Genomic DNA, 19,013 nt, shown 5'->3' with positions numbered 1-19,013 from the left:
ACCCCAAGTTGCACCGATATGTATATTTCCAGAATATAGATACTGTAAACTCAGCTGACTATCGTCCAATTCTTTGTATTTGTTTTTCTGAACTCAACACCGCCGAGTTTTAAGCTCGAGGGAATCAGATTTAGCCCAGCTGGAGAGCTCAGTGTGCTCACTTTTCTTGTTCACTCACAGTCGGAACCGAAGAGAAGCTTTAGACTTTGAAATAAGCTATAATTTATGTTTATATAGTGCCCTCTGTGAAAGTAAGGACACTCTTTAGGAGATTGTCAGACTTTCTAACATATTTGCACAATTAATCCTTTCATTCTTTCCAAAAAAGGGCTCATTACAAATGATGGTATTATTAAATAAATGGTGCATAAAGTCAAGGTTTTGCATGAATGTTCGTGACTTTAATTGGTTTAAACCAAAGACTCATTCACAAGCAGTCACCTTGTAAAATCTATAAAAAAAATTAAAAAAAAAGAAGGGTGGTTTCAGCTCCAGATGACTGGACGCGTTACAGCGTTTGTGTCCAGCCCGTCTCATTCGATCCTCCAGCATTTAGTCTTTTCTCCGCTCTCGTCATTCCTGAGTCTAAAGAGCTCTCTCAGGCCTTTAGAAGGAAGGTCTCAGGAACCTTTGAGCCAGACAAGAGGTTTAAATGGAATGAATGAGTCCATGGTGAGCTTTTACTATGTAGGGGTAGATTTCAAGCCATTAGTCCAGACCAGAGGTCAGCGATCTTTAAAACCAAGAAGCACAACCTTCCCCCTTCCCTCCGAGCAGAATTTGTTTGGAGCTGCAAAACCGACTTAACCTTCAAAGTGAAGATAACACCGCAAATCTACATTTGAATACATTTAGAACCTGTCAATGTTAGTTCAAATTGATCACTAAACATTTGATGTTTAAGTGTTACAAATGCCACCTCAGACTATGAGTCAGCAAAATCTCGGGCCAAATCAAACATGTGGGTCACATCGTAACGGAGCAGCCGAAACAACAAAGATCTGAGACCTCCAGGGAGCCACAACAGAGAGGCTGAAAAGCTGCAGGTAGCTTGAGATCGGCAGGTTGCAGACGCCTGGTCCAGGAGTGAAGACGGGCCACTCACACAGATTGAGCCCAGGAGCAGGAAGGGTTTGCTGCATTCCACCTGCATGGAGAAAAAGCTTTCGCCACACAAAGAGAAGATGAGAGTCAATCTGAAGTCAGTCAGACAAAGTTGCCATGGTTACGGATATTCATTTATATCCATTTTACATCGACCAATGTGATTTTTTTTTTTCTTCATTAATACATTCACACATAAAAATATATCCTCAGGAATGTATGAGCTCCACTTGTAAAACGACCTGTTATCCGTGTAAAAAAACATACCCGGACTTTCTGGGACAAAGTAGATCCTTAACCTTTAGTACCACGTTAACTGGGATGACTCCAGTCCCCACAAGTTTAACTTGGAATATGCAGCTTTAGAAAATTAATAGATGAATGGATTTTCTAAATGTTAAAGTGGGGCATGTTCCCAACGTGATATCTGAATGTCAAAAAAGAAGCTTCAAACAAAGACACAGAGGTTTGTTTAAGCACAGAAAGATTGTCCAGGAATTGTGAGGAAGTTGCGTCTGTGCCTATATTCAGACACATTTTCATATTAGATAAAAGTTAACACATGGATTCAAATATGCATGATTTCGTAATCTCTCAGCGATGCCGTGTCTCTCTCATTCATCTAAAATGACACGGTGTCATCAGTGACGACGAGCTCTGCCACACTCCTCAGCAGTTGTTTGTAGATTGTGAAACGGGTCGCTAAGTAGCTCCCTCTGTGCCTCGTCTCTGAAGTGGAGGCAACATGCTGCATTTCCTCTGTGCTTATAATTATGAAAGCAATTTGCACCAATGCAAACTAACTCAGCAGCAGCAGCACGATGAAGGCGCCGGGTGCTGCCTGCGCGCTCCGATTTAGGCCCGCAGCCTTCCTGCCGCGCCATCGGAGTCTGAATTAAAGCCGTGTGAGACTCTGCGACGCCACGCACGCACTTTGAAAACTCCCATTTCCTGCTCCATTCACACATACCCTCCTGTGGAGTTTCTGCATTCCCTTGTCAATGAAAATCAGGAAATAATAGACCAAAGTTAAGGATTTTTGACTTTGTGTCTTTTCATGAACAGGCTCCTTGAAAGGCATAAACAAGTTGAACTGAAATTGAGGAATAGCTTCTTAAGGTAGTGACAAATGCACATTCATCTCTTTTCATGTGATTTATTCCCAGAAAGAAGTCTTCTTGCTTACTCAAGTCTTTTTTTACGTCGCATCTTCAAACAGATGCTGTGTGCGATTTCATTCCCTGTGTTTTCTCTAGACCTCCGAGCTGTGGGCAAGTTTTATTGTTTTACTCATTTGTCTTTCTTCCACTGTGTGCTCATTCCCCAGATTCACAATGGAGATTAATTCCCACAAACCCACTGGATTAAATTGTGTCACTGTATTTTATGTAGTTCCCCATTAAAATGCCTTCAAGTCGCTTTAGTGGAACACACACGGCTATGCGTTTGCTTATAAAAGTCAATTTACGTGATTAAACTGAGGCTTATACAAAGACCCATGTAATGACTTTTTTTTCCCCAGCTTCAGTCAAATTACCCCTCGTGATCTCCCCACTGATTTATTGCTGGATCATCTCCTACACATGCAGCATTGTGGTGCTCAGAACAGTCCCAACAATGGCAACATCTCACCGAGCAGATGATTTTTGTGAACGATTTTAAACAGAGGAGGTGTCAGTGAAGACATTCACAATGTAAACATTTTTTTTTTTTTTTAAATGCAATATGCCTCCAATAATGTCTGCATGTGCTTTGAGCTAAATGTCCTCACTATGCATATAAGAAGATGCTAAGTTAGTAGCTGCAGAAATATATTGCTCATTAATAGCACCTGGGTGTGTGTGTGTGTGTGTGTGTGTGTGTGTGTGTGTGTGTGTGTGTGTGTGTGTGTGTGTGTGTGTGTGTGTGTGTGTGTGTGTGTGTGTGTGTGTGTGTGTGTGTGAAAAGAGTCTGAAGGGAATGCTGATTCCTTTTAGTTGCTCTCCAATGAAATATTACAGCTGTGGAAGGAAACATTAAACCGCCACCCTTCAGTACCGACTGGCATTGTACATTCGCATGATATACGAGCGTCTTTATCATCAGCAATGGCTTTCACCAATTAACGAATTGCAAAATCAGCAGAAACAATGGTCCCGGTATTGATAGCTATATTTCCACGCGCATTACAATGTTGCATGCAAACGGGTCTGCTCAGTAAAGAGGATTAAGTTGACCCTAGCTCATTTCATGGCTCAGTGTTTATGTGGAGAAGTGTATTAAAGGACTGATCCACAGATTTAAGCCTGAGCGAGAAGCAGCATGGAGCCCTGGTTTTATTTCTCTGCAGCTTGTCAGGGGGTCAGTGAGCTCAGACAGAAGGCTGCATTTTACATTGAGGCCACCTACTGCGAGGGAGGTGGCGGGTTCAGATCCCAGCTGGTGGTGGACTGTAACATGTGGTCCGGGTGTACTTGTTTGAATGAAATATGTACAGCCAAATGTCCCAACACAGCTCAGCTTCTGTCTTTAGTGAAGCCTTGAGCAAAGGAAACATGGCCAACTTCTTCCCCTCCTCCTTTCTTTGACTATCAATTCATCCTTCGTCTTGAAGGTCAAGATTCCCCGTCTTTCGCTCCCTTTCCTCCTCGTCTTTTCCCCAAAGTGCCCGAGGTGCTCCTCGGTCGGTGAGATTAGCGGCTAATCCATGAAAGGTAGCGGATTGGTTGCGCTCTCCGTTTGAATGTTATTAAAGAAGCTGTCCTGAGGTGTGTGTGTGTATGTTTTGTGTGCGCTACAGTTGCTGTCCAGATGTGGCCCCTCTCTTGTTCCTGAGGTGTGTTTTTACTGTATGTGTGTGTCCTTGTTCTAATCCTATGATAACCAGACCTGGGCCCCCGAGGCTGAGGAACTGATGGAGGGGTGGGTGGAGTAAGGAAGGAAGCGATGGGCACAGGCCAGAGGTGGGGCAGGAGGTTTGTCAACAAACAGAGATCAGGAAATATGACTTTCAGTCTGACAACTCAAAGGGTTTTGTGGTTCAGGTGGAGTTTGACAAACAGCTTTTGCACCGTTTTTGTTGGTGACATCTGTATACTGGTTGAGCGGTGAAACCCCGTGGGCCGTATGATTCAAAAGTCTTCCTTTTCTATTGATGGGGACATTGCTATGTATTTGGCATTTCAATGATGCATGTGGAGAGTTACTGAGAGTTCCTTTTGTCATCCACAAATAATGTGTGAATCCTTTACAGCTGAAAAAAAAAACCAAGTTCAATGTATTTTACTTTCAAAGCCATTTTGACAGAAAACTTCCAGTGTTACGTTGTTTGCGTTTCCCATTAACTTTTTTTTCCGCCTCTGTTGGCACATTGCTTGAGTTTTTAGTGAATTGCCACTGCAGCTGTTGATTGAACGATGCAACAGCATTGGTTGATTGCTTTTCGGCTGTGTCAGCGTCCTTGTGCAGGTGCAAGAAAACACAAAGCAGCAAGGACGAGAAAAAACAAAGGACACCAAACCATAGAGGGAAGCACTGTGCTCTAGCGAATAGTCACAAATACCAAAGAGAATGTATACATTTATACTTTATCTGAAAAGATTTGATATCTTTATCAATTTGCTGTTGTTTTTGTCTGCAATTTTTGTTTCTCAGGGTATTAATCATCCCACGTTCGCTTTTCGCAATATCTATATTTATGGTTAGTCGTCACTGTTCAAAGGCTATGTGTCTGAAAGATCTTTTGCAGAGAGGGCCGTACAAATGTTCTAATAAAAATATAATAAGGTATTTGAGAATGAGAGATGCTGCTGATATCCCCTTGGACACATCATCAGACAAAAGCCTTGTGAAGCAGCAGAAAATGTAATCTTGACATAAACATTATAAGATCATTGTGCTCTCTGCGAACTGTGACTGTGAAATAAATGTGAGGTTTCATTGTTTTGAAGAAAGCTGCCTGAGGTCAAAGCTCTCAGAGGCTGGGGATGTTTTGGCAGAAAGTGTGGGGAAGCTAAGCAGGAGGAGAACCGGCCAGCGTACACCAGACAGAGATCCCCGGTGACAGCCTGTACATAATTGATTGTTTATCTGTCTACAGCCTGAGCAGCAGCAGTCAGCGAGGAAACACTCCTCTCCCACAAGCACACACACGCACACACATTTTAGGGATTTGTTTGGTGATTAAATTGAGTCTCACTTACACCAAGAACAGGAGTATAATAAGCCTAAATTCCGGAATGATCATTATTACAAGGAACTCATTCTGAAGCCAGCGTTATAGGGATAACACACACCCCGACATTACACCTGGCTCTGCCCTGTCTGTTCCGACTGATGGCAAGGTAACCTTGGAAAGAAACAACAACAACAAAAAACCCCACTAAATTCTCTTTCCCCTCTCCTGCGGTGTTATTGTTTTATGTCCACGAGCATGCGGTGCAGTAGTTGGAACAGGGCAGTGGGCCCTCCGAAGTGCCCTTCAGTCCATCTCGCACACACGCATATATATCATCTCATACATCATGCCCTCCGCGGAGGAGCTCATCACAATGTCACTTTCAATTTGGATGAGCCCACGGTCTGTTCAAGAGATATAATGGATTGGATGATGGCAGGGACATGGGTGACGTGGCTCAGGTCTCCGGCAACAAGCATTCTGATGTCTGATCCTCTCACTCTTCAGGGGCCATCTTTTCAGTCCTGACATCACTATGTCTTTCATGACTCCGTTCACTCAAAAGTACATATAAGGACATTGAAGTTCACTCGAAAAGTCTATGTGGTTAAAGAATTACTCCAGAGATCAACATGAAATCAAAAGCCATACAAGAGAGATTCGCTGTTGTAAAATATTCCCTTCTTGCCATGCCCCCCCCCCCCCCCCCCAAAAAAAAGGGCAACTATAAATTAACTAGAAATAGTCCATAGTGAGTTATCTTTTTCTTTCAGTTGACTTTCTATCCTTTCAGTTGTGTCTAAAGGTTCTGTCTGCTTCATAAACAAACGCTAATGTGAATGGAAAAGCAGCGTCTCTGGATACATTACCAAGTGTTTTTCAAACGCTTTATTTCGACAGAGAAGAAGAGCTTCTTCCTGCCAGATGAAGGACCTTTCATGCCTGCTTTCTGTTCTGCATCCTTTTTGGACCTTTGTGGCACACAGATTTCAGAATGTTTAAAAGAGTCAGGAAGTTTCTGACACCTCAGCTTACATGGTGCCTGGTAAGCTTTAGATTACATATCAGAAATATTAACAATATTTATTTGAATCTCCAGAATCCAATGGATGAGTATTCTGCTTTGGCGTGTCTCTCAGAGGGATAAAGATCTGACTTTGTATTCCGGGACATATGAAGGATGAGCATTGGAGTGGCTCCTCATGCAGCGTGGGAAAAGGCCTCACATGCTTAACATTTCTTTAACTGTTTAATTTAGGCCATAAGCTGGCACCGACTGGGAGTTTACCTAACTTGTTATTTCATAGTGGAGTGTCTGTATTACTACAACTTCTCTCACAATGGAAACAAATGCAAAGGTCTCAAATGTTGAGATTCGAACTATTTAAGTAAAATTTGGGTAAAAGTCGAGTAAATGCCTACCTTAAGTGCACTGCATGAGGAGAAATTCAGCCGTATATTTTTAGGTGTTTTTGAATTGTTTGAAAGCGCAAAGCTTCACAGTTCAAACTCTGTCAGCACAGCATCCTGCCCACACTTGACAAATAAAGAAAGGCTATTTCAACTTTGTACTGTTTCTCAAAATACCACACACTAATTCACAAATACCACAGCTGGATTGAATATAGGGCAAATGTTTTTTGGCATTTATTCTACAGCGAGGTTTGATTAAAAAGATCATTTCAAATACAGAAATCAACTTTTTCTCTTATTTTTTTCTTGAAGCCCAAACCGTCAAAGATCAAACTTCTGGTAAACGTTGAAACGGTGCGTCTTTGCTTTACTCATATTTCATCATACATTTTGAAAACTGCAGCATCATGTTGTGAGTTTGGCCAACGCTTCTACGTGTAATCGAATTTCCATCAAATCCATTCAGAGCATGCAATTATCAAATGAAAGCTGTGTGCAGGATTTGATTAGTCACGAGTGAAGGGAGGGACCTTTTATACTGAATTTGATACAAGATGGACAGATGGATGGATAATTTATGTCTCTGACTGGTTGTTTTATTTTCAGGGAAAGGTTATTTGCACCAAAAATGTACCTTTGGAGAGACATAAACTCTTGAAATGGCCTCGATGACTCCAACTGGCTGTATCTGTTTAAAGTGGCAGTGTCTCATATTCTCTGTTAACTAAATGCATACAGTATGACTAAACAATGTGCTGCACCGTTTTCATTGACAAGAGTCCCACAAACATATTGATTTGAAGCCTTTTCGGCAGAGGTTATCGAGGGTGAACAATAATCTGCGGCGCAAAAGGCTGCTGAAAAAACCTCGACCTGATATTTGTTGTGCTGCAGGCTATAAACCACAGATATCATGCTCTCTCATGACAGTCGCGCATAATCTACTTTCAGGGAAGTGAGAAAGGCTGTTTGTGCACTTTTGTCTGTGCACAAACCTTCTTGACAAGACAGGAGGAACAGCTTTCCAAAAGCTATAAATCTTTTAGTAAATGTAGTTATTTATTGGTAAAACGTCATTAGTAATTTTCCTAATCAGTTTTATTGAAATGTCTTGCAAATGCAAAATATTATATCGATTTTCATAACATTTTGAAGATGTACAAAGTTATAGAACAACAAAAAAACATTTGTATGAAATGGTTTGTAAACGGAACGGCTTTCAATTTGGATGTTTTGATATCAGCGAGACGACAACACACATTTTCCAGCCTCAGTTCATCAATGAATAATGTTTTCTCTCTCCAAAACAACCCCATTGCTTCTACTTACCCTTTTCATATTGGTAACGACAAGATAGCTCACAAAGACAGTCAGAAGGGCTGTCATGAGCAAAAACATAGTTCGCTATATCATGAAGACGTATCACTGTCATGACGTCTTCTCGACGTGGAGTTAAGAAGAAATTCACTAACCTGAAGGTGATTAATAAGAGATTAGAGGATTTGTTTTCTTACTGGATTGTTCTATTTTTTATTTTTACTTATTCTATTTTTTGTGTTCTTTTTGCTCTTGTTTAGATATTTACATATGTTTACATATTTTATTTTAATTCTTTAATTTTATAATTTTTGCACCTTTTTACCTGTTGTAAGTTTGTGTTTCCCCCTGGGGAGGAATAAAATTATATTCTATTCTATTCTATTCAGGTGGAGCTGGACTAACCCTGAGTGTTTTCAGCTTCATGGGGCTCCAAGTGGTCAAAACAATGAGGAAACCCAAGAAAAAGGCCATGAGTCCGAGAGATAAACCGTGATGTTTACAGTATAATAACCCTTGAATGCAGTGCATCAGTTTAACGCCACAGAATGAAAGTTATGAAAAACCAGCTTAATTACTGTAAAAGACTTTTTGTGATACTGTAGCATTACCTTGCTGAGAGGAATGTGTTTAAAAAACTACAGTTGAAGGGGATGTCTTAGGTATTTCTGAAGAATTACACATCCTCAAAGGCAGAAATAATATAAAATTTGAAGTAACCAGAAGTTAGTGATGACTAAAGTCCACTGAGACTCTCAAGAGAGGGCACAAGTCCATTATTACTGAATATGAACCTACTATTCTTAGACAGTCTGAATGCATTAAAGTGGAAGATAATCAGGAAAAGCAATCTGTAAGCAGACTTTGGTCAGAGGCAATTTACTTTTTTGTGAACTTAGAACCTCCTTTCACTAATATTTCCCTTTCAGAAAACTTAAGTAACTTGTCGCCCTCAAGGCCTACTTTTCATCACCAAGGCCTTTGTGTATGTGCGTTTCCAGTTTTTCAATTACTGTGTTTTGACTTTGCTCCGGTGTTCTGCTCTGGATTTATGGTATTTGTTCTGTTGTATGCTCTCTATTATTCCTACCTAGACTGTTTGTTTGTATCTGGGCTTTGACTGCAGGCTTTGTATTGTAAATCTGCACTGCAGTTTTTGTCAAACACATTTTTGTTTTTCGCGTAGAGAAAGAAGCAGATTTGTTTTCATCAGTTGGCTAACGTACTTAGTCACAGGTAGCAGCCATTAGTCAGGCTCGTCAGTGATTCATAACACGGCGTATCTCGAACTCCACAGTGATGGGAGCTTGGGAGTTCTGAATCTGAGGGGACATTTTGTTAATGCTCGTATAAAACTTGCAGAAAACATCTCATGTGGGTACTTAACACAGTAATTTACAACACTCCAGCTAAAGGCCAAGGGTTTACATATGCAAAACACAACACAAGGGGGCAGCTTTTTATTGTGCCGTATATGTGAGAGTGAAGATGCTTATAATATTCCAGAGGCAAAAAATTCAATTAAATTACTACGAAATATAAGAGGATTTTTTCTTTTTTCTTTTGTAATGACAGATCGTGGGGGGAGATAGAGGAATGACTCATCTTCTCATCTGCTGTTTGTCCTTCTTGGTACATGCAAAGCTGTTTAACTATCAAGTCCTCTAAACCAAGACATGTCGGAAATCCAGTTTTGTTTTTTTGTTGTTTTTTCAATGGCGGGCTCAACAAATTATCAGCTGGTTGTGATCGTTTCTTTTATCTGCAAAATAAACGGCTGCTTTTCCTTAATCAAGTGTTATTTCCTCAGCAGCCAAAGTGATTTGTAGATGTGAGGATGCTGCTTTAAATATTGCTGCTTCATTGTCTCTGCCTTTCTTTTCGGTGAGGTTTATATTACAAAATGACTGTTGGGTTGGCTTGACATTGGTGTTTGTTGTGTTTTTCAGAGCACGATGAGTGCCTCAGCGGACTCCACAACTGCGATGAAAACGCCTTGTGTTTCAATATGGTCGGAGGCCACAGCTGCTCCTGTAAGCCGGGCTACACTGGCAATGGGACGGTCTGTAAAGGTGAGCTCCCCAGGGTTCTTTATCTGTGACTTTAAAGCGAGATCTTTCGCGCTACGTTTCCTTTTATCAAGCAGAATTACACCAATTTAATAGGTTCTGTCCGTGCAGTGGTTAGCACTAATAGATTCCTGTGAAATGAATGGAGCAGAATAAAGGCAGGATATATTAAAGATGGACAGACATGGACGCCAAGGCAAACGAGCAGATGAAAAATTAGGCACAGCTGGTATTATTAGGGTTGGAGCAAATTAAGACAAAAGAGAAACCGACTACTACATTCCCACACAAAGGAATAAGAGGATACGAGCCAGGTGCAACATGAGGTGAGATACAAACAAGGGGAAATGATACAAAACATAAAATTTCAGTTTCGTGACATGTTAACAGCTTTTCGATCATCGTCAGCTCGGAAATCTCCAGCCTCTTGAAACCATCATTTGAATGAACCGACTAGAGAAGATTGACGACTGGATCAATAATATGTATCGCACAAAATCAGATCGCTTTTTGATGTACATGATCCATTTTGAATTTGAGTGCGTTACATGCTTTGAAAAGCCACAGATATCGAATGACGATAAGATTGAAGATCTTTATGTTTAGCCTCTTTTCAGACATATTCTCCAGAGTGTTTTCGTGGTTTTCCGATTAAAAGCCTTCAATGGCCCAGTTTTAATGAATGTCTCAGTCTGATTGCCAGTTTGTAATATATATCCTCCCACTAGTTACTTGACCTGACCTCTGCTGGATAATCAATTCCTTGATTATAAATCTACTCAAGGAGGAACTTCACTGATGTTACACATGAGGATCATTTCACTTGTTATGAATACCCAACATGCTGCAGGAACTGCAATTGAAAAAGAGAAAAGGCTAGAAAATCACCCAAAAATGCAATGTATTTGTTACATGGGTTATAAAAGGTATTATAAAAAAGACTGAACATTTGATTTAAAATCTACATTTCCTTGTCTTGAGTTTACGTTACATAAAGGTTGGGTTTGATGCCCTCTGGTTTTCTTTATGGAAAAAGTTTCTCTCTGCACTTTTGAAACTCGACCAAAGTTAAAGTCTTTTTTAGTGCTAATCCTTGAGCATCTTATTTGTCCAAAAGCATCACAAAAGTGCGACATTTAACTGTGGAACTAATTTAAAGTGCAGCTTGATGTTGCTTTTGTTTTCAGCACCACTTGCTTTTTGTTCTTGTTGAACGCACTGTGAATTGTGTGTGAACCTTACATTTATTTCCATTTCATTCTGTCAACTTCAATGACTTCTCTGTGTTTTGGGGACACATTAACTAACAGTCTAGCACATGTGGATAATGAACATTTTTGAATTAACCTTGGTGCGATGCATCAATCACGCGCAATAATATCGTGCGAGCCTATAATGAATCACATCGACCAAATTAGCTCTTATTCTGTATGCAAATACATATGCTGCTGCTGGTCTAATTACATAGTTAATGCTCGTTAATCTTTGTGAGTAATGGCTCTCCTTCTGTGCTGTATCTCCAGCAATGTGTGACGGATTGTGCCAGAATGGAGGGACCTGCATTTCGCCTAACAACTGTGTTTGCCAGCAAGGATTCACAGGGAAGAGATGTGAAACAGGTAAGAGGTTATTTCAGTTCCAATCCTGCATTTTATCCCAATCAGAAGAAGGTCATGGGATACTTGTGACAACGGATGCACGAAAAGAGACAAGGCGCAGGATAAAGATGTGATCCGCGGTGGGCTTTCTTCATATTTAATAGTAAAAATACCAAAGAGGAGGAAGAGGCGGAAGAGAAGGAGGGGTGATTGCTGCAGCAAGGCGCTGAAGATCAAAGTTGTTGCTTGAGTTATCTTGACATGTGTGGGATATTGTTTAAACAGGGAGTGATTATTCTTACTTTGTGGGGCTGACTTTGCTTTGACCCTCACACAAGACAGCTGATCACCAAATGCGAGATTCCAGAGATCTCACTCCTTTATACTAAACTGGTGTGGGTGCATGTGTGCCTGTTTTTGTGGCTCTGCGCTGCGTGGTGAGTAATGAGCTCGTACCTCTTCCAGTGGCCGGTGGAGGAGTTGAACTGCAGTTGCAGCAGTATGGGAATTACCCCATATCGCAGCCATATTAATCAGCATGGCATTCTGCTCATAGGCTGTGCCACATCTCGATTGCATCTCCTGATGCACGATATCGGACAGGAGGTGAGCGCTTAATCACATGTTAAGCCAGCCAACGTTTATTGAGTAGCACATATCACTGCCGACGCTCACGCATAGAAATATATCACACACATCATTATGATAAGATATGAGGCTTTTGATTGTGTTTGTGTGTGTTTTTCTCGATTTTCTGATACATTAAGGGAACAAAGAAACACTTTAATCTGTGTGCAACACCTTCCTCATAACCTGGTCCGACCTTTCATGGTGTCCTTCAGAACACAAGCAGCCAGGCTGATAGAAAGTCTGGACAGCTTTCATAGTGTGTGTGTGTGTGTGTGTGTGTGTGTGTGTGTGTGTGTGTGTGTGTGTGTGTGTGTGTGTGTGTGTGTGTGTGTGTGTGTGTGTGTGTGTGTGTGTGTGTGTGTGTGTGTGTGTGTGTGTGTGTGTGTGTGTGTGTGTGTGTGTGTGCGCTCCTGTTTGAAAGAGGCAAACTGAGCTGAGCTGCTTTCTCATTGGCTCAGGTATTGATTGCACATAAAGGACCTTTTTTTTTTTTTTTTTTTTTTTTTTTTTACGAGGCGTCCTTTTTACTGCCTGTCTTAAAGTAAATGAATTTCCTTGTGGTGCTGCTCTCACAAGCTGAGGAAGGTGTGTTTGAGCGAGAGAAAGAGAGCGCAATAGAGAGAGAGAGAGAGAGAGTGTGTGTGTGTGTGTGTGTGTGTGTGTGTGTGTGTGTGTGTGTGTGTGTGTGTGTGTGTGTGTGTGTGTGTGTGTGTGTGTGTGAGAGAGAGAAAGAGAGAGCACGTTAACGCACCTTGCCATAATGACTTATCCTCCTCCCCATTTTGCAGCAGAGAAGGTTCTGAAGACCTGGTCCTATAGTAATGGCACATTGCAGGCAATCACACATTTCATTACCTTCTATAGTGTTTTAGATCTCCGCATTTCTCTCTGAGTCTCAGTCTGTTTTTTATTTTTTTTTATCGTTTGTGACTGTTCTGTACCTCAGAAAACACTTGAAAACAACTGCGTTCAAGGTGATGTTTCTTTCCCTAAGCATTTTCTTCTTTACGGCGGCATCTTATATTCCAGTCTACTAAATGAAAAAACTATGACACACAGCACCAGAGAAATTATTTCAGAGCTTAACATGTTACAAACCAAATATCAATTGGAAAGCGGTGAGCTTCAAAGGGATGTTGGCACATTTTCATCCAAGCTCTTTCCCTCATTTAGCGGACGGCGTACTATTCCAGTCTTGAGAGTTTTTGGCCTGGTTCATATCCAAAGAGCAGACACAGGAACTGGTGTGAAGGATCTTAGCCAACAAGTGAGTGGGGAAAATTAGTGTAATTTTCATTTTGGCGATCAAACTTCCATTACATGTACATTCTCTTGAAGATTTTCTCTGTAAATGCAGTTGTCTGCCTCTTAATCACACCATTGGGAGGTGAGTGATTGGTAGCCCAGGGACCCGCCTGCTTTCAGGCTCCTTTCCACTCATCAGTGGGGCTGATTAAGATTCGAGGTTTGAGGATGCAAACACAAACAAGCTCTCGTGAACGTCGCGAGGCTCGTGCACACTCGTCATGCCTCGGGCGACAAGATATTTGTCACCACAACTGCTACTGCTGTGCGCACTCTCTCTCTCTCTCTCTCTCTCTCTCTCTCTCTCTCTCTCTCTCTATTTCCTGCTGTTCACTATCTCACTCCCTCGCGACCCCGTCCAAGTTAGTCCTTTGACGGCAACAAACAGGATGGTTCTTTTTCTGTTGTTGTTGTTGTCTACTTGTGGTTTTATAGTCTCATAGCCCAAGATCACCACAAGGGCCCCACGCTACAGGGCACGGTTTAGAGTCTTCACCAGTCATTCACTGTGAAGAGAAGGGTCCGTCCTACTCTCTTCTCAGTGTGACAGGAACTCCCAGTGAGGGACGCGTCTGCTGCTGAAGCTCACAAAGATGTATGAGGGTTAATGTACTGTTGGATATTCTGCTCTGCTGGTGAGGAGGAGATGGGGGAGGATGGGAAGGAGGAGTGGGAGAGAGAGAGAGAGAGAGAGAGAGAGAGGAGCAGTTTGGGGAGAAGAGATGGAGTTGTACCACCAGAGTGACAGATGCAAAATTCGGGGAGGGAGAGGAAAGAGGGGTAACGACTAGCCGAGGGGGGTTGAGAAGAGGTGAAGTGGAAAGGAAGATACAGAGATGTTGGGGGAAAACTGACAGATGCAGCGATGGAATGGGAAATGCAGAGGGGAGATGGGTGGTTAGAGGCTCGGGGTTAGTGAGTGTTTCTCCGCATTTGGATGCGGGAATGAGGCTGGTGGAGTCGAGGCTGCCAGAGGAGAAGAGGCAGAGCTGGGTGGGTGAACATGGAAAAGCTTTCACTAAGTCTGGACTCCCCAACCCCCCCCCCCCCCCCCCCCCCCCCAGAACCCTGTGAGCTTTTAGAGGCCTCCCCAGAGACTCCAGCACTCCTGCTGCTGCAGCGGCAGACTGACGGCCTGTCATAAGACACCGAACGGGAGCTCTTCAAGGCGGAGCAGATACACACGCGCGCACCTTATGAACGCGCGCGCACACACACACACACACACACATCGACATGCAAGAAGATGGCAACAGTTTTCACAGTGGCGGCTTCACGCCATTCACAATGCTGCACGTTTGTGTGTTGTAGCGTTGTTATGTCTCTTCCTTTCTCTGCCTTTGTTTGCATTTTAGGCTTGCTGTGACCGTGCATGCTCGTGTGTGTGTGTGTGTGTGTGTGTGTGTGTGTGTGTGTGTGTGTGTGTGTGTGTGTGTGTGTGTGTGTGTGTGTGTGTGTGTGTGCGCGCGCACACATCTGCTTCCTTGTCATTACCATTCAGGGGGAATGGATGGGGAGGGACAGGGGACACGGAGTGCTGACAGACAGACACCAGCATAGTAGAGAACTCTGACACATCGTGAATTATGCATGACACAGCCGCGACTGGGCACACACACTTCAGTCATGGATATAAATGTACGCAGGGCCAGCCATGTAATGTGTGCCCCGTACATGCCGCAAAAGTCAACACAGTAGCTGTGGGCTAACGCTGCACCTCGTAATGCTTGAATGAAAGATGGGCCAATGTGGAAATATTAGGTTTGGGGTTTTTTTTTTCCAATAAAATAGATGTTTGTTGTCTTCCTTGGCTGAGAGAAGTCAGGAATATAAATGTTCTCTCAGGTCTTTCTCAGTCAGATATAATATGTTTTGCTATTTCTTTATAATTCTGCATAAAGATACAAGTTAGACAGTTAACCTTGCTTGAATGAGCCTGAAGGTCATAGTTTGTCTTATTGAGCATTATTTAGTCAGTTTTCTTTTTTGTATTTTGATCACAGGAGTCATTTCACGTGATATAATAGATGTATTTTTGAAAAACGAATGAGCTCTACTTCTTGACAGTTTTATTCTTTTTTTCTTCTCTCCATTTTGTTTAACGTTGCAAGCAACCATACTTTTCATAACATCATTAAGGTGCAGAGGAGCAAGGCTGTCCACAGACCAAGCCAAATACATTCGGCCTTGTTTCTCAGTATAAATCAGCCTGCATTTATAGACGTGCTTTTCGAAAAGCCTTTATGTGAATGCCCGTTATTTTTAACATGCTTTTTAGAAAACAGCCTTTAAAAGCAAAACATTTATACTCAGTGTCTTCACCGAGGCAGTGAAGGAACATAAGACTTAGACATGCACACAATATATTGAAAATGTATCTAAAATATGAATATTTGAAATGTGACAAGGGAAGGCAAATCCCTGAGTACATTGTGTAAGTGCTGAGTGCCTTCAAGTCGTGTGCCGCAAGTTCCAGCTTGCAGCTTCTTCAATAAGACATCAGAGGGTGTGTGCATGTATCAATAAATCTGCTGCAAATTGTTCTGCAACCGATACTCTTGTGGGAAGAAATGGAGCTTCTGTACATTTAAGAAACTTGAGTGACACACATCAGAATAAAGGAAGTGGAAAAGTGTGTAGGAACAAAAATCCTGCTTTAACATTATTTTATTTTATTAACTTCAGCTGACAAATAATGCCAAGACAAACGTTTGCACACGTGTCCAAGCAGTGCAGTGGTTCTAAAGTGTGGGGTCAGGCGGTTGCCTTTTCCCCACATGTTTTTTTCCTCCCCCTTTTAATCTTTAAAAAGGAATCATGACAAAAAGAAATAGATTCAGGGGGAAACTATTTGTTGGCGATGAACTAAATTCAATGCAACATAATGTGTGTAGCAACGGTTGCTCTCCGACTATAAAAATCTACCAGATTATGAATTAAAAGCCTGACAGGCTTTTCCAACATGAGAAGAGTTGTGCATTTTGTTGCCTATGGATCTTAACAGCCATTAACCTTTAAGAAGATTAGTATGTGGAGCATCCAACCATAAATACTTGGTGTGAGACAAAACATCCATGAGAGTTGTGTTGCCCCGGAGCCGTGGCGGGGGGGGGGGGGGGGGGGTCAATCCTTCCACACTTTGAGAATCCGAGTATAAATTATCCTAACCTGACCTGTCTGAGTTGCTTTACACCAATAATAAACAGGATACTACCTGTGGAAACTGGCATAAAATGATCATGCACAGTTTATGAGCGTCTGATGTAAAGCCACAATCTTCTATGTTATTTATTGGAGAAGGAACTCAAAAGATTAGTTCCCCCTCCTTCGTTGTTTGATTTTTTTTTTATTTTATCATATCCTCAAGGACTTTTTATTTATTTATTTATTTATTTAAAGTTTGTATTTAGAGAGCATCACTCATTTTGCACAAAGCCCCACTTTTACTTGCAGTAAGCATGAGTAGTCTTGAGAAAAGCAGAAGACTATTTGATTAAAGATTAAAAAAAAAAAAAAAAAAACATAAACCCTTTGAATAAATCATGGTCCAGTTTTATCTGAAGGTGCTTACTCTGCTTAAGATAAGTCAGTAGGACGATCTGGTAATATGTGATCCTCAAAGCCTCTTTAGTTCTTTACGTCATACAAAACACCCTGCAGATGTAAGAAGATCCATAACCATCACAGCATAAAGATGCTTTCAGAAACAGGGGCCCAGGACTGTAAAGATTTCTGTTGCCAGCCAACAGTCGCCTGCATGAAATAATTGGACATAACATCTGTGAACATACTCTCTCTTTTCAGGTCTCAGATGTGTGCTTATTGACTGAATTGCTGAACTGTTCTTGTGAGATGAATGAGGAGGTAGCTCTTTGTATTTTCTTTATTTTCTGCTCATTATCTTCTGCTTTCAAGCCCCTCTAAGCTTATTAGGATGCTCGGCCACCAGTTAAAATTTTCTGTCACTGCGCTGTCAGTTCTGTAACTAATGGCCATCCCTGCCGTCCTTGGCTGGCCCCGTGCTACTTTCTCAAAGGACACCGTGGGCTGCTCAATGGAGAGGAGCATTTGATCAGATGCTGGGGATGGACACCTCTCGCTTTCATCTCTCCGTTCATCTGTAGCCCAAGTCCTCATGAGCACTTTTAATCAGCGCCACTGAGTCACACCGCAGTCAGCTTTGCATCCACGATGTTCTGTAAGGACAAGGAGAAAGAGATAAAAGATTTTTATGTTCAGTGTTAATGATGCAATCTGGATTTGTGATTCCTGCACACTCGTGGAGGGTTATATTCAAGAGTACTACCAAGCGGTCCCGCATCAGAGCTACATTGTGAATTGACGTTTCATTGGATGGAGAGACTGTCAAGCTGTGATCATGTTGAATTGATCGTCTAATTAAGAGGTGCCTTTTTTTCATCATTTCCTTATTATTTGTTTGACTAATATAATAGACAGTGAGCATATGCTCAAACATGACATGTCTCAGCTGTGTGCAGAAAATCCGGTCATACAGGACATTTGTTTAGGTTGTGTAGACAGCGAGGGAGAATATAACTACTGAATGATTGCTATTGAGAGATATAACAAGACGAGGAAGAGTTGAGCAAAAAGGATTGAAAATAGAATATAACAATGGAAGAGAAGGGCATCACACTCAAGGAGAAAGAGCAAATGGGGGAGGTGAAGGATGCAAGGTAACACGAGGATGTCCAGAAAGTTCATGAAGAAACCTTGAAGGCAGGGAATGAAAGAGCCGGGAGCGCTGAGGTCACGCCGGCATATTGACAAGGACAGAGAGCAGAACAGGTCCTGACAAACAATTTGTACCATCGCGCCTCATTTGCATTATTGTGGCGCTCCGGGGAGGTTTAAGTTTTACACAACATGACAAACCGGACAGACAAAACTTGAGCAAACTTGAGAAAGACGGCCAGGAGAGCAGACAAAGTTAGGCCACTTCTAGTTTATGTCCAAATAAAAACAACCCACAGGAACAGGAACATCTGAAAGGGACACTTGTCACTCGGTGCGTGTGCTTTCAAAGAATGTTTCACCTCTACAGCTGCTGTGTTTTTGTGGATTGAGCACAGTACAATTTATTTTAGATATGTCTCCATTCAATAACTTCTTAGCTATGTTGATATTTATGTGTTTGGTATAAAAAAAATAAATAAAAGAGCCTTCATTTTGAGGGTTGTTCAATGCTTTCATATAGTCTGGACTCAGGATGATGGTAAGGATTGTTCATTTGTTGGCTAAAGCATCTTGGTGGAATGGTCCAAGTGAAGTTTTTATAAACTGTGTCCTTATCGCCCATGTGAAATTGTTCTTGGACTGCTTAAACCAAGTACATAACATGATGATGATTATCATAGCATTTTGGACAAATAATAATTAACATTTGGCCATAATAGCATC

General features: G+C 41.7%; 1 protein-coding gene across 1 annotated transcript in view; it reads left to right on the top strand.

Annotated features, from left to right (window-relative positions):
* Nucleotides 1-19,013, top strand: part of nell2a (neural EGFL like 2a) — a gene marked incomplete at its 5' end in the record, with an annotated part of 89,019 nt that overhangs the window by 50,981 nt on the left and 19,025 nt on the right. The window contains 2 exons of the mRNA XM_080505386.1: nt 9,940-10,062; nt 11,583-11,678. Coding sequence (XP_080361512.1) covers nt 9,940-10,062; nt 11,583-11,678 — 219 coding nt within the window. The remainder of the gene's footprint in view (nt 1-9,939; nt 10,063-11,582; nt 11,679-19,013) is intronic.

This window comes from Blennius ocellaris, assembly GCF_963422515.1.
Source record: "Blennius ocellaris genome assembly, chromosome: 11".
Taxonomy (NCBI): domain Eukaryota; kingdom Metazoa; phylum Chordata; class Actinopteri; order Blenniiformes; family Blenniidae; genus Blennius; species Blennius ocellaris.
The sequence above is the reverse complement of the archived record's forward strand: the minus strand, read 5'-3'. Positions and strand labels throughout refer to the sequence as shown.